General features: G+C 30.9%; 1 protein-coding gene across 2 annotated transcripts; it reads left to right on the top strand.

Moving 5' to 3' along the window:
* Positions 1-249: 249 nt before the first annotated feature.
* On the top strand, positions 250-13,698 carry LOC107761423 (carbonic anhydrase 2). Of its 2 annotated transcripts, XM_075247977.1 has the most exons (10): positions 250-542; positions 1,012-1,096; positions 8,307-8,368; positions 8,650-8,790; positions 10,469-10,517; positions 10,904-11,020; positions 11,398-11,451; positions 12,273-12,358; positions 12,814-12,919; positions 13,306-13,698. In XM_075247977.1, exons 2-10 carry the CDS (start codon positions 1,037-1,039, stop codon positions 13,468-13,470), a joined length of 840 nt encoding a protein of 279 aa, XP_075104078.1. In that variant the 5' UTR covers positions 250-542; positions 1,012-1,036; the 3' UTR covers positions 13,471-13,698. The 2 variants fall into 2 exon arrangements, with proteins under 2 accessions (XP_075104078.1, XP_016435132.1); XM_016579646.2 differs by lacking the exons at positions 250-542; positions 1,012-1,096 and adding an exon at positions 7,716-8,001.
* Positions 13,699-13,969: the final 271 nt, after the last annotated feature.

Genomic DNA, 13,969 nt, shown 5'->3' on the forward strand with positions numbered 1-13,969 from the left:
TTATGTATAATATGTATATAATCGTGTATAATATATGTATACTAACTAGGAAAGGTGAACACCGATCCAGTAGAAGATTTGTGTAAGGATCCCTTATCTGAAATCTTAAAAAATAAGGAGTGCATTTCTTATTCTTTTAAATCTTAAGAAAATTTGGTCAAGCCACAGCCCCTGATCAGAATTTGATATATTGGATTGACCACTAGTGAGTAAGGTTGAAATGTGGCCCAAATGTTATGTAAGATTGCTATCTAATCTAAAGGGTGTGCCAAACGTAGAAGTTATCCAAAGCTCAGCTCCAAACCAATACTCTCTTCATTCTTTTTTATTTGTCTTTACTCTTATCCTTTTTTGTGGTTTTCATTGATGGAATTTCCGTGAAGAGGACGATTTGTGGTTTTCTCTTATCCCCCCACACATGATCTTTAGGTCCCCTTTCCCTTAGGTTTTATAGAGCTTTTCAATGACAATTGCTATTATAAGCCAAATATTCCATTTCTCTACTTCTTGATGCTAATTCTCAAGTCCTGACCTCTGCTTAGGTACGATATCTCTCTCTCTCTCTCTCTCTCTCTCTCTCTCTCTCTCTCTCTCTCTCTCTCTCTCTCTCTCTCTCTCTCTCTCTCTCACACACACACACACACACACACACACACACACACAAAAAAGAATTAAACAAGGATTTTTTTCTTGCTAAGTTTAACTAATATATACTGAAAGTGTATCTAGATTTTAAACTATCAGATACTTATAAGACAATTAGAGCTAACTTTTTATATCATACATGGAACTAGAACTAATCATGTCATGTCGTCTCTTCTTTTTTTCTTGCATTTGGATAGCAAATTGCATATTCCAAGTTAAAACATAGTCGTATACTATTTGAATTTAGGAGTTTTTTTGACCTTTTTATTGCGGGATATGGGCAAGCAAGCATGATATGCATGTGCGCGTTTGCATATTATTACTATTGTACACTAATTGTATGATAATTAACTTGTTGAATTGCAGGTGTATATATATATTGAGGATTATTATGGCCGGAAAATTTAGGAAGTGCATGCTACTATGTTGTTCAAGAAAGTCTCTCAATCAGGTTAATTCTAGACCTCTACCCTTTTTATATCTGTTTGCCTTTATTTTAAGTACAATGATGGCAATGTGATAGTCTAAGTACGCTAAAACTTACCCGCACCTTAACATCCTTATGTTTCTGCCTCGGTTAGCATAAACAACTAGTGCTGTTCCGATCAAAAAAAAAAAAAACAATTAAAAATTTAAAAGATTTAAAAAACTTTTCTCCTTCATTTTGATTGGAAGAATAAAACTTATATAAGTGAAAAATATCAAACAAATTGATCTCCATACAAGCACAAAATCTTTATTGGCCCAAGCCCATTTTGGCCCTCTATCATATAGACCTGGTTTGGACATCTACATTGTATTTCTTTGAGAAATGTACTATATTTTTAGAAGATTTAACCTAAATAGCAGCCCATCCAATTACTTAAACTAAAAAATACCGCCGAATATATAATAAATGTATAATTTATATATAATATGTATATAATCATATCATGTATACCGGCTAGAAAATATTAATAGTGAAACTGGCCGGCTTTTTGGGTAAAAATCTCTTATTTTTAGCCACTTTTAAAAATAATAGCTGATAATATATAATATAATATATATATATATATATATATATATATATATATATATATATATATATATATATATATATATATATATATATATATGGGATATGGAATACAATTAATTTTGACCAACCGACCAATTTTGTATTTTGCCCTATTTCTTTTCAATTCTGTTAAATCACCATACAACATAGCTTCCCCCAGGTGGCTTTAATTGAAAACAAGAAGTGAAAACGGCCTTCTAAATTATACGTTGATTAGACCAATAACCCCAAGTTAATGTTAGGAAGTTCTTGCGATTTCTAAAGTTTTAAAAGTATTATGGGTCGAAAAGCCGACTAAGTAAATATACTCCATTTAGACCGACAGGCCCAAACCAGTTTAGCTTGGGTCATAGTAAATTCGCAATAATTAATTTACACAGAATACAACTTATTTAGAACATATTTAAATAAGTTATAACTGCTTTTAGAAAATTATATTAAAGACAATTTATTTTAAAATGTACAACTTTTTATATCCCTAATATATCTCTTCAGATTCTCTCACCTAAAATGTATCCTAATATATATCTCATAAGATTCTCTCTCACCTAAAATATATCTATCCGTATTAATTTTTTACTAATTTCTCCATTAAAAAGTTTGAGTATATCCCAATACCCCGTCCTCTCTCCACCCTCCTACAAAATGTTGATACCTCTCTTCATACTCCTTTATAGTAGTATATTTCTTAATCACCCAATTTGACTTATCCCTACAACAATTACTATATATCATATAGTAACAATATATAGTAATAGCGCGCTAGCCATTTTATACTCTTGTGATTGAAAAATAGATATTGTCATGGAGTTTTGAATTTTACAAGGGAAACTCCATGATAATGGAGTAGTTATTTTTCAACTACGAAAGTTGTAAAGTGCTATTTATGAATTTTATCTCTTATGGTCACGAAGTTTTTGGTACTACGTTCTTGGTCCTTGCACTATTTTAGGTTTCAACTGGTTTCATCCTTTTCCTTATCGCTGCTTTAATTATGACAGAAAATGCAGTACATGTGAGTTGTTAAATCCTTAAATAGCAATTAAAAGTAATAGGAAATATGCACGACATGACATGAAAAGGGGAAGTTTATGTAAGTATTAAAGTTCTACTTTTACTAGTTTTGATTTTTCTCCAAATAAGGATAAGATGACAAAGCAGTTGCATCAATGCCTTCTGGACATTCTCGTTTCCATTCTTGGTTCTACTAAATCACCCCACAAAAGACCACACAATAAATACGAAAAATTCAGGAGAACTATCTTTAAGTTATACTTCAATCGTACCGACAAGCCCAAATAAAATGTGTGAAAATAACTTGGGGTAGCCAGTTTTTAGACTGGTACTAGAAAAATAACCAGCAATTGTAAAGTCATTAAAAAATAGTCATTATTTTAGCTGAAACATCGAAAGTTTCAGCATAATATGCTGGATTATGGACCTCCTGCATATAAACTTCCAGCATATTATGTTAGAACTCTAGTACATTTTGAAATTCCATCGCATTATGTTGGAATCTCATATGTAAAAAAATTCTAATTCCAGCATATTATGCTGGAATGTTTCGAATTTTAAGGGTGCTTTTGTTCAGATTTTATCTTTAAATGAAAAAATGGCTAAATTTCGATTACTTGTGATTATTTTTTAATTATCAGTTATAAATCAGGGTATTTCTGATATTGTTTTCCATATAATATTTAGGGTTTAGGTTTTGATCATTTTAATGAACTATTAAAGGTCCAAAGAGGCAAAGACCCGCTCCATTATAGACAAATAAGCCCAATTTTTTGTTAGATGGCTTTAATTTTCCTTCTTTTTTCATAGGCTTACATGAGTAAGGAATGTTCAACTGGATAACGGTTCTTAAGAAGTTACAAAAATTCAAACTCGTAAATGTTTGTCAAAAACAAAAGTTAAGAGAGAAAGAAAAACTTTTGGAACTTGTGATGTGGAACATGTCATAAATATTTTTTTGGCTATAAAATTATGTCATTAAAGATAAAATAAAAAATTTAATGTTAAATTATTTTAAATATAAAAATATATTATTCTTCTTGAAATATATTTAAAAAAAAAGTACGCTGCATAAAATAAACTAAAAGAAGTAGGCTTTTTTTTTTTTGTCATTCGATTGTCTTTTTGGCACCTGTGGCTGCTACAAAAGGTTGATAAATATTTGATCATTTATAGCTTGGACTTACATAAAACGCTACTATTAGAAAAAGTATGCCCAAAAGAGCACCCTAGTAAAGAAAAAAATGAAGATGGGGTTCACGTCACGACTCACGAGTCAGTTTTCTGATAATCAATTTTAGTGGTATGGTTGAAATTGGGAAATGGCCTTTTGGACTTACTTAAGAGCACCTATCATTTCTTCTATTTCTCTGTTTTGCAATTTGCATTCCTCATTCGTCATTTTCCATATATGTGCCTTGTAGTCCTCTTAACCTTTTGTGGCTCTTGAACTTCCACATAACCTTTCCAATTCCAAAAGAATATTTTGAGTGTAGCTTTTACTTTCGAATTGAGGTTGGACATTGATTGATAGGATGAGGAAAACGTACAAGTATTAGTCTTTCTATTTCGATAGTATCATTTTATATTTTGGTACAAAAAAAGTACTCCTTTTATTTTACTTTGTTTGCCATAATTTAACGTAGCACAATTTATTGAAGAGATGAAGACTTTTGAAAGTTTTAATTTTAAATATGTTATAATAATTGTATAATTATAAAAAGTTAAACTTGTATTCTTAAATATTTTATAACATTTGTGGAGTTATAAAAGTTTATCATTAAAAAAATATATGAATGTATTATTTTTTTATGACGAAGTAATAAGAAAATAACGTCAAAGTCAAATGGAAGGAATATTCAATAACTAAAATTTTCATAGCTATCGTCATTTGAAGATGTTTATCGTATGATTTCTAACTTTTGGTTGCATTCAAAAATTCAAAAAGAAAGAAAAACCTAGTTAGCATTGGAGAATGCTCAATTGAAGTTTCAATAAGTAAAAAGGTGAATCAATCTAGAAATGATGGACTTTTTCTTACTAAATCGGAACTTTATATGAAAACAAACAGTCCATTTGATTTTTAATTAAATGTATAGTTCAAACAAGATATAATTAATTATTTTAAATACGGTATGTGAAGAGCAATAAAAAATAATTTTATTTAAGAAAACAAAATGTTGAAGAATTGAATCAATGTTCAATCCAAAAGCCAAAAATAGAAGGCCATAGTTGACTTGCCCATGGAAAACAAACAGCCACCGGCAAGCCAGGAAGGCCACATTGCACGTACTAGCGCTTTACCTAAAGCTATATAATAATAACCGAAAAAGTTCAAATATGCCCTTGTACTATATGAAATTGAGCATATTTGCCATTCGTTAATATTTTACCTCAAATATGTCCTTACCTCGTCACATTGTTGGTCTATATATGCCCTTAGAGTTACACAGTTGGCCCATATATGCTCTTTTCGTAACGGAATTCACCCAAACTAATTAGTTCTTTCGTTAATTGTATTAAAGTGTATTACAAATACTATTTTCTTTTTATTAGTACTTTTTTTTCTTTACCTTTCTCTTTTCTTTTTTTCTTTTTTCTTTTCTTGTCTTTTTTTTTCCTTTTTCTTTCTCCCTTATCTGATTTCCTCCATTACCGATATCTTCTCCATTTTCGTTACCAATTTCACTTGACAAAACTCATGAATTCCAATTACTAAAAAAATTCTCTCATAAGAATATTTTTATAGATCATATGTTTGTCAATTTTTTAAATTTTTACTGAACATATATTTAGTTCTAAAACATTTAACAAAGTAAGATTGAAATAATATTTATGTAACAAAAAATATGAAAAATCCAACAAAATCGAACAATCCAAACCGATATAATTGGTTTGGTTTGGTTTTGATATAAACCGAACCAACTAGTTCCATGTACACCCCTAATTTACATAGTTAATAAAAAAAATAGAAAATGTCCAACTCAAAAAGATAAAAAAAGACTAACAACTCAAATTTATAACACTACAACTTGAACTCTAGGCTTTTAATTATTAAATTATCTTTCTGGAAACAATTTAAATATTTTGGTCTTTTGAGTATTGTTAAAGGTTGAGATATTTTTATTATTTTAAAGTTTAAACCATAATTTTTGGAACAATTTAATTTCATTTATTTAGAAGGCCAGTGAAATTGGAACTTGATTACCTTATGGGAGAATTTTCTTAGTAATTCGAATTCATGAGTTTTGTCAAGTGAAATTGGTGACGAAAATGGAGAAGACATCAGTAATGGAGGAAATCGGATAAGGGGGAAAGAAAAAGGAAAAGAAAAAAGAAGAAAGAAAAGAGAAAGGTAAAGAAAAAAAGTACTAATAAAAAGAAAATAGTGTTTGTAATACACTTTAATACAATTAACGAAAGAGCTAATCAGTTTGGGTGAATTCCGTTTCGAAAAGGGCATATATGGGCCAACTGTGTAACTCTAAGGGCATATATGGACCAACTATGTGACGGTAATGGCATATTTGAGCTAAAATATTAACGAAGGGCAAATATACTCAATTTCGTATAGTACAAGAATATATTTTGACCTTTGCCCTAATAATAATAATAATAATATCTTGTTTTTGAATTATTCATAGAATTAGGAGACAAAGCAGGATTCCATTATGTCGGATTAATGTATTGTACGTACCTGTGTGCCCCTGACCTTGTAAAAACCTTTTTAAATATTTGATGTTTACAAGTCAGTGATTAGAGGTCATAATTTTAACTCCAAGGTTCCTAATCACTTTATATTACTCCCCCGTCAATAATTTTTTAGTTATTTTCACACAAATTAAAAAATTTATATTTTAACATTAATTAACAATAAAATTGATCATATTAACCTTTACTATCTTTCCACACAAACACTCCTAACACATACTCCAATACTATTTACTCATTAATTCATTCTTGAAATAGGAAAAAGATAATTAATTCATTCTTGAAATATGAAAAAATTACTTATTTTGGACCACAAAAAAAAGCTTAAAAATCACTTATTGTGGACCGGAGAGAGTATTCAGTTGAGTTTTTTTTATTAATTATGTCGGGGAAAACCGCAACTTTTAGGTATTGAGTAAATTAAATAGACCCAACCCTACGCACATTCTTTCAGTTTATATTTTGCGTGTAGTTGGTAACATTGTACTAAAATAAACAAAATAGAAGTGTTTTCTAAATATATTCTTTCAGGTGTTTGAGAGTACAAGATAATTTTCAAGAAAGTGTAGATAAATTTCAAATTCTTCTGATTATCACAAATTCTTCCTAAAACATGTATAAAGGGAGCTGTGAAATGCTCTTAGTATAAAATTGCTTCATCAAGGAAACAGTTTTATGAAAAACAGAAAAAGTACATGTTAGGAATGTAATGAACAGGAATACAGGATCACAGTAGTTTCTTCTTCTTCTTCTTTGTTAATTATGTGAAATTAATATCAAATATGTATTTGGAGGGTTTTCTGTTGAGTTCCGTTGATGGGTAATTGATTACTGATCACCTTTTAGTTTCGTTATATAGTTTTAAGCAAATCTTACCTTATGAATTAAATTTTACTATTGATTTAGGTTTAAAGTCCATTTGCTTTATTATGATATTCAAGTCAAATTTATCCAACTCGTAATCTATCAATTATTAGACCCTCATCTTATATGATGTCCAATTTTAGACATCCAGATAGTGTTGGATTCCCATATCATGAATTATTTGATCTTCTTATATAATTTTCGACAAATCCAATGACCATTCTCTTTAACATCCTCTTTTCTTTGACATATACTATATTGTTAATTTATATTATATGGGGTCATAATTGAAATGAATTGTTTAATCGGAACTGAGAAAGTGAAGTGAAGATAAGTGGCCCATTCCCCCAAAACCCCACTGCAAATGGCTGACGCCTTTACATGTTCCATCCATTAAGGCGTTGAATATTCATTCAATCTAAATAATATTTCACTTTCCAAATTCAAACTTCCTTCAATATAAACAAATATAATTTCCCAAATTCAATCAAATTAAATATAATTACTATCCAACTCCAACTGGATTATACACAAGAACAAACCATGGATTAGCCTTCTCATCTAACCATGGTTAAATCCCCATATTCTATAAATGCGCCCGACACTGTCCTTTTAAGACACAAAGAACGTTTACTGCTAAAAGAAGCCATCACATTTCTCCTTCATCCCCCTCCTTCATTATGACTTTATTCTCCACAAATCCACGTGAGGTAACGTTAAATCTCCATAATTCTAATAGAAATGTTATCCCCCCCCCCCCCCCATAATTCTCATATATAGTTTCTTTCACCTCCTTTTCTGATTCAATCTTCCCCAATTCAAATTTTTACTTTTTTCTTCATCTTCCACATGAGTGCCTTCAAGATTTTTCTTTATGGCAGAATTATCGAAATTAAGTAGGATCAGAGAGCAGGATATGGATTATATGATTTTTTGGTTAAATAACATGTATGTTTTAATTTGGTGTGTAACAACGTTGTTGTGAATAAGATTGTCGTTTGTTTCTGACTTGCAGGTTACGAAAATGGCAGAGGATTCCTATGAAGACGCCATTGCAGGACTGAAAAAGCTCCTCAGGTAGAGAGTACAGTACCATTAATTTTCCCGACTTTATGTCCTTTTCCCTCAGCACATTCTGTTACTTCTATAACGTAATTAGTGCACAGAATTCTGTCCTGATCTGTCATTTTACTATTTCCAATAAGGACGCGGACGGTGATTTCATCATCTTATTTTGAGCTAATCCTAACTGGTTTGTCTGTTTGCACTACGTGGGACCAACTTTTTGTTCGTCAGTAGGTCCCACACGGAGTGATGGTTGAATATTAATATTTTTTTTTTGGCTTTGTTGTTGGTAGTGAGAAGAATGAGCTGGAAGATGCAGCGGTGGCGAAGATACGGCAGTTGACGGCGGAGTTGGAAGGTGCCGGCGGGAAAAAGTCTGACCCGGATGAGAAGATCCGAACCGGATTCGCCCACTTCAAGGCGGAGAAATATGAGTAAGTTGTTAGCAAGTACTTTGCCGTAAAAGAATTGTGTCCTATGCGATTAAAAGTATGTCCGAACCTTCGGTTATGGGGCATAAAATATTGCAAGATTCTCGAATATGCTGCCTGAAACTTTTAATAAGTGATAAATTGACGTAATTCATATTGATTGTTCTTTTCCAGTATTGAAGGTTGGAAGTTTGACTCACGGTATGAAATATGGTACCCGTTCAATTTGTAGTTGGACGGAATGTACATTAGTCCTTTAAAAAATATTTCTATAATTTTTTTATTTAATATATATATACAGATCATTTAAAAAATTATTGCATTATTATACAACCAAACTTCTCTATGATACACTTATTTATTTTCGAAATTTGTTGACTGTTATATCGAAGTATTGTTATTGAAAACATATATTATAACTTAACATAAAATTGATTATGTAAAAAACTTGAGTTTTATAGTGAATGATGTTTATATAGCGATACTGTTATAGAGAGTTGGACTGCATTTTAACTTTTTGTAGCCGATAATCTAAGTTACTAATCATGCTTTTATGGACGGTTACTTTTAGAATGATTCGATAGTATAATATTTTTTACTCTTTAATGTATATGAGTTGGATTAAAAAGAATGAAACTTTTGCTTGGCCAATTCAAAAAAAGTGTTAATGAGATTTCTAGCTTAATTTAGTTTGAAAACAAGATCGATGTGTATAATGATTGCTGACTTTTAAGTATAATTTATCCATTGTATTAGCATTTGTTATCATATTTAGAATAAAGTAAAATTATTGATAAACTGCAAAAGTTAGGAAGAATAATTCTACTAAATGATACTATCTCCGTTCATTTTTACTTGGCATGTATAATAAAAATAGATTTTCATTTTTACTTGTCACTTTACACATATCAAGAGAATGACAAAAAAAATTTCTGTTATACCCACAGTATTTATTACTCATTTCAAATCATTTTCTCAAATTCAACAAAATATGCATCAATTAATATGGGTATCATGGTAAATTATGCACTTCATTTATTATTTCTTAAGAGGCGTGAAAAGTCAAAACGTGCCAACTAAAAATGAACGGAGGGAGTACAAATATATTGATAGGTCAAAAAAAAGTCAAAGAAATTGATCAAAAAAGAAAATTAAAGTCAAAGAAAATAGGAGTAGCTATTTGATTATTGATTGGACAAGTGGATTGCAAGGTGTCCAAATTGTGTATGAGGAAGGTGGAATCCTGATCATTGAAGCCTAGCTTTCTGTTCACTATTTCTTTATAAAGATCATGGGCCTTACATTGCAAAAAGAAAGAATAGTCTCCATAATTAATGGAGAAGAATGTGGTACACTTCTTTGTACATAAAAGTGCGGTTAGAAAGAAAAGAAAAAAGTTGTTCTTAAAAGAGGATTTTAAGTTTATTTCCAACTACTTCTTGAAAGTAAAGCAGATTTAAATTTCATTTAACAAAAAGGGTAATTGGACTAACGATGTTGATGAATCTCCAAAATAACATACAATGTGAAGATTTCAAGTGTGTTTGTAAGTTCATTTTAACATAGAAAGTTTTTCTAATTTGCAAAGCTTATTGGGATAGTTGTAGTAAATATTTTTGCCTATATAATCATGTTTATTAATTCAGAATTCTTAACCTTCAAAGTTGCACTTTATTTGTAGGAAAAATCCTGAGTTGTTTGGACAGCTTGCAAAAGGTCAAAGTCCTAAGGTAATTCATACAGTATTAGTAAAGTGTGTTATCTTCAGACTTCTTGTTTCAGCAGTTAATAATAAATTATTGATCATATTATTAATAATATTATTACTATTATTATGCATTGTAGAATTACTATTATTATTATTATTATTATTATTATTATTATCAATCATGATTTGTCCATGGCGCTCTTTTCTGAATTAGCATTTTCTGAAGTCTTTTTCCTCCCATTAGTAAAACAAGAAATAATTATCTCTTGCAAACTCTTTGATCATGACCCTTTTTTCCAAAAATATTCATGAATGCTTTATTCTTGGTATTCCACAACAATTGTCATGGCGTTTAAGGCACGTTAGTATTGACTAATGCTCATAATTTTCTCATTAAATAACGTGCAGTTCTTGGTATTCGCCTGCTCTGATTCCCGAGTATGCCCATCCCATATCCTCAATTTCCAGCCAGGGGAAGCTTTTGTGGTCCGTAATATTGCAAACATGGTCCCTCCTTTTGATCAGGTGAATTTTTCTGCTATAGCAATTACACTTAAGTTTGTAATCTTTGCCACAATAAGTTTAGTAGTTTAAATTTGCCTCTGAAAAATGGCAAAAGAAAAGGAAGTACTATGTAAATGTAATACCATGCTGGAGACTTAATAAAGAAGAATCAACAACCAGAAAGAAAGGAACTAATAAACGCAAGTTGAGGAAAATAATGCGGATATGGCAAAAAGTTTTGAACTTTACATTATTCGTAGTTGAATGCAGATTCTGAAACATGTATGTTACAGTGGGGCGAATCTTTAACCCATCATTTATCTTGTACTTTTTGCACGCTGTTCTAATTAATAACTGTATTTAAAAAGTCAATCTAACTCTCTAATTTTGTTATACAGACAAAATATTCTGGAGTGGGTGCAGCAGTCGAATATGCAGTTGTCCACCTAAAGGTTAGTCATTTTTAAAACACCCAGATGATGGTTGAATATCGGTTTTACACGTACGTCTGCTGAATTAATCCTTTCATTAATAAAGGTAGCTCATTTTATCCTTACAATAGTACGTTAATTAGGGCATAAACTCTAGCGTTTTTAGCCTGCCATTTATGTTCCATTGGTCCAATGCTACCTAACTAAAGAGATGCCTTTCTTACTTTCTCCCCATATTTATGTAATTAATAATGTCAACATGTCTGACTTTGACTTTAATATCATGAGTTAAGAAGGATATTTGTAATAAAAAGATAACTTAAATATCAAGAGAATCACTTTTAGGAGTGTGTTGAGGCCATTCTTGTAATAACCTAAGTTTCTCCTAATTGATTAGGGGTAACATTTTTAACTCTCTTAACATTGTTTTGTGCGAGTTTTCAGAGATAATATTTTTATTAACTTCTAAAAATATTGAAGTCCGACAGTACTTGTCTGATTGGTCTCAAACCTTTTCAAATTTGCCTTTCGTTGAACGTCCCGTGTGCGCTCATAACTTCAGCCTTAAGTAAGTAGGGATTAGAATAGTACAATGAGTGAAATTGTGACATTTTTTAATTGCCTGGTCTTGTCCTTTTTCCTATCTATTTGGAGTTGTGAATTAACATAAACATGCAGGTGGTAGAAATCAAAATATGCATTAATCAGATCTTAACTTCAGCCTTAAGAAAGTAGGGATTAGTACAATCATTTAATTTAACGATTTTTAATTGTCTCTACTTTTCCTATCTTCCTATTTATTTGGAGTTGTGAATTAAAATAAAACTAAAAATGTACAACAGGTGGAGAATATTTTGGTGATTGGACACAGCTGTTGTGGAGGTATTAAAGGGCTAATGTCTATCCCTGATGATGGGTCCACAAACAGGTTGGTTTGTCCTTATTAAATTAAATGCCTGATAATGATTGAGAATGAAACTGGACTTATCAATAAGCGAATAGCCACCCTTATAAAGCTGCTGATAAATAAAGATGATCAGTCCACTTTTAGTTTAAAAGCATGTCTACTCATCAAGATTATTCTAATACACTAAATTAGGGGTACTATTCATATCAGTCCAATTTGTGCTTTCATCAAAAAGAAAAAAATCCAATGGCGCAAATAGTAGGCACATATCAAGATTTTAGGCTTTATTCGAAAAATCTTCTGATATTCTTTTTAAAAAAATTCTTTTGTTGTTTCTGCGTGATTTCCTTTAGAGAGTATGCAGTAATTATTCTACATTGCGTCTCAAGAAGTCAAATAATGGTTGAGTAAATTGGTATAAACATGAAAAATTCATACACGAAGGTCTTATACTTTTTGCATTAAAATGCATTCAGTGATTTCATTGAAGAATGGGTCAAAATCTGTCTGCCGGCCAAAGCAAAGGTAAAGGCAGAATGCTGCCATTTGGATCCCACTGAACAATGCACAAAATTAGAGAAGGTAATTACTCTTTTCAGTACATTAACTATGATATCTTTTACTCCGTACAATTCACAATAAGTGATCATTTTGTCTTTTGACATATCCATTAAAAAAATACAAACTCCTAAAAAAAATATATATATTCACTAAATTAACCTTGATTAATTGTTACATTGACACATTGGATTGGAATATGTAAATAAGGGCAAATTTTAGAAAAATAAAATTAATTCCTTCTTGATTATGTAAATGAACACTTATTTTGGACCAAAATAAAAAGGTAAAATGGTCACTTATTGTAGACAAGAGGGAGTACTAAGTAATACGTAAAATTTTACCATTTGGGAGACATTAAATTTTAGATATATACATATAATGTGAAATGTTTGGGTGACTTTGAGCAGGAGGCAGTGAATGTATCACTAGGCAACTTATTGACATATCCATTTGTAAGAGAAGCTGTGGTGCAGAAAAGCCTTGCACTGAAAGGTGGACACTACGATTTTGTGAATGGATCTTTTGAGCTCTGGAATATTGACTTCAATCTTACCCCTTCTGTTTCACTCTAAACCGTTGCAAAACTGTAACTTGACATGTAACCAATGCAAATCCGTTTCAAATTTTTCTTCACTTTGCATTTTGATGTAAATTAAATGTATTACTGAACAATGTGTGTCACACAAATAATATTAACCGGCTGTTTGAGCTTTGGGCTTATCTTAAGGTTTTGTTTTCGGTGAGCCAAAGTTTTACAGACCAGTTATACTATGTCGAATATAAGATCTTTTATCCATAAACTGTTGTTGTCTTCAACTTGGGAATTATTATAAATATAATGGCGTGTTTACCATTTTTTTGGGAGTTAATCTTTTCACTGCTCTATCATTTCACGAGATCTGGACTGCAAGAACCGAAGACAACGTTACATGTTATGACATAACATGTGCAAATGTGATCTTTGAGGAAGAGAGACTCTGCTTTTTCCTAAGGTAGTATAGATGAAAACTGTTCAAAATGAGAGCTACCTTTCAAGGAATGGGATGGATGACTACTTTTCTAGTGGTTCTG

This window comes from Nicotiana tabacum, chromosome 24 (assembly GCF_000715075.1).
Source record: "Nicotiana tabacum cultivar K326 chromosome 24, ASM71507v2, whole genome shotgun sequence".
NCBI classification, from domain to species: domain Eukaryota; kingdom Viridiplantae; phylum Streptophyta; class Magnoliopsida; order Solanales; family Solanaceae; genus Nicotiana; species Nicotiana tabacum.

Excerpts from the sequence above, each read along its gene's own strand:
- LOC107761423 (XM_075247977.1), top strand. The coding sequence starts at position 1,037 with ATGGCCGGAAAATTTAGGAAGTGCATGCTACTATGTTGTTCAAGAAAG. Across the intron at positions 1,097-8,306 it reads CAAGAAAGTCTCTCAATCAG|GTTACGAAAATGGCAGAGGA; the intron begins GTTAATTCTAGA and ends TCTGACTTGCAG. Across the intron at positions 12,359-12,813 it reads GATGATGGGTCCACAAACAG|TGATTTCATTGAAGAATGGG; the intron begins GTTGGTTTGTCC and ends AAATGCATTCAG.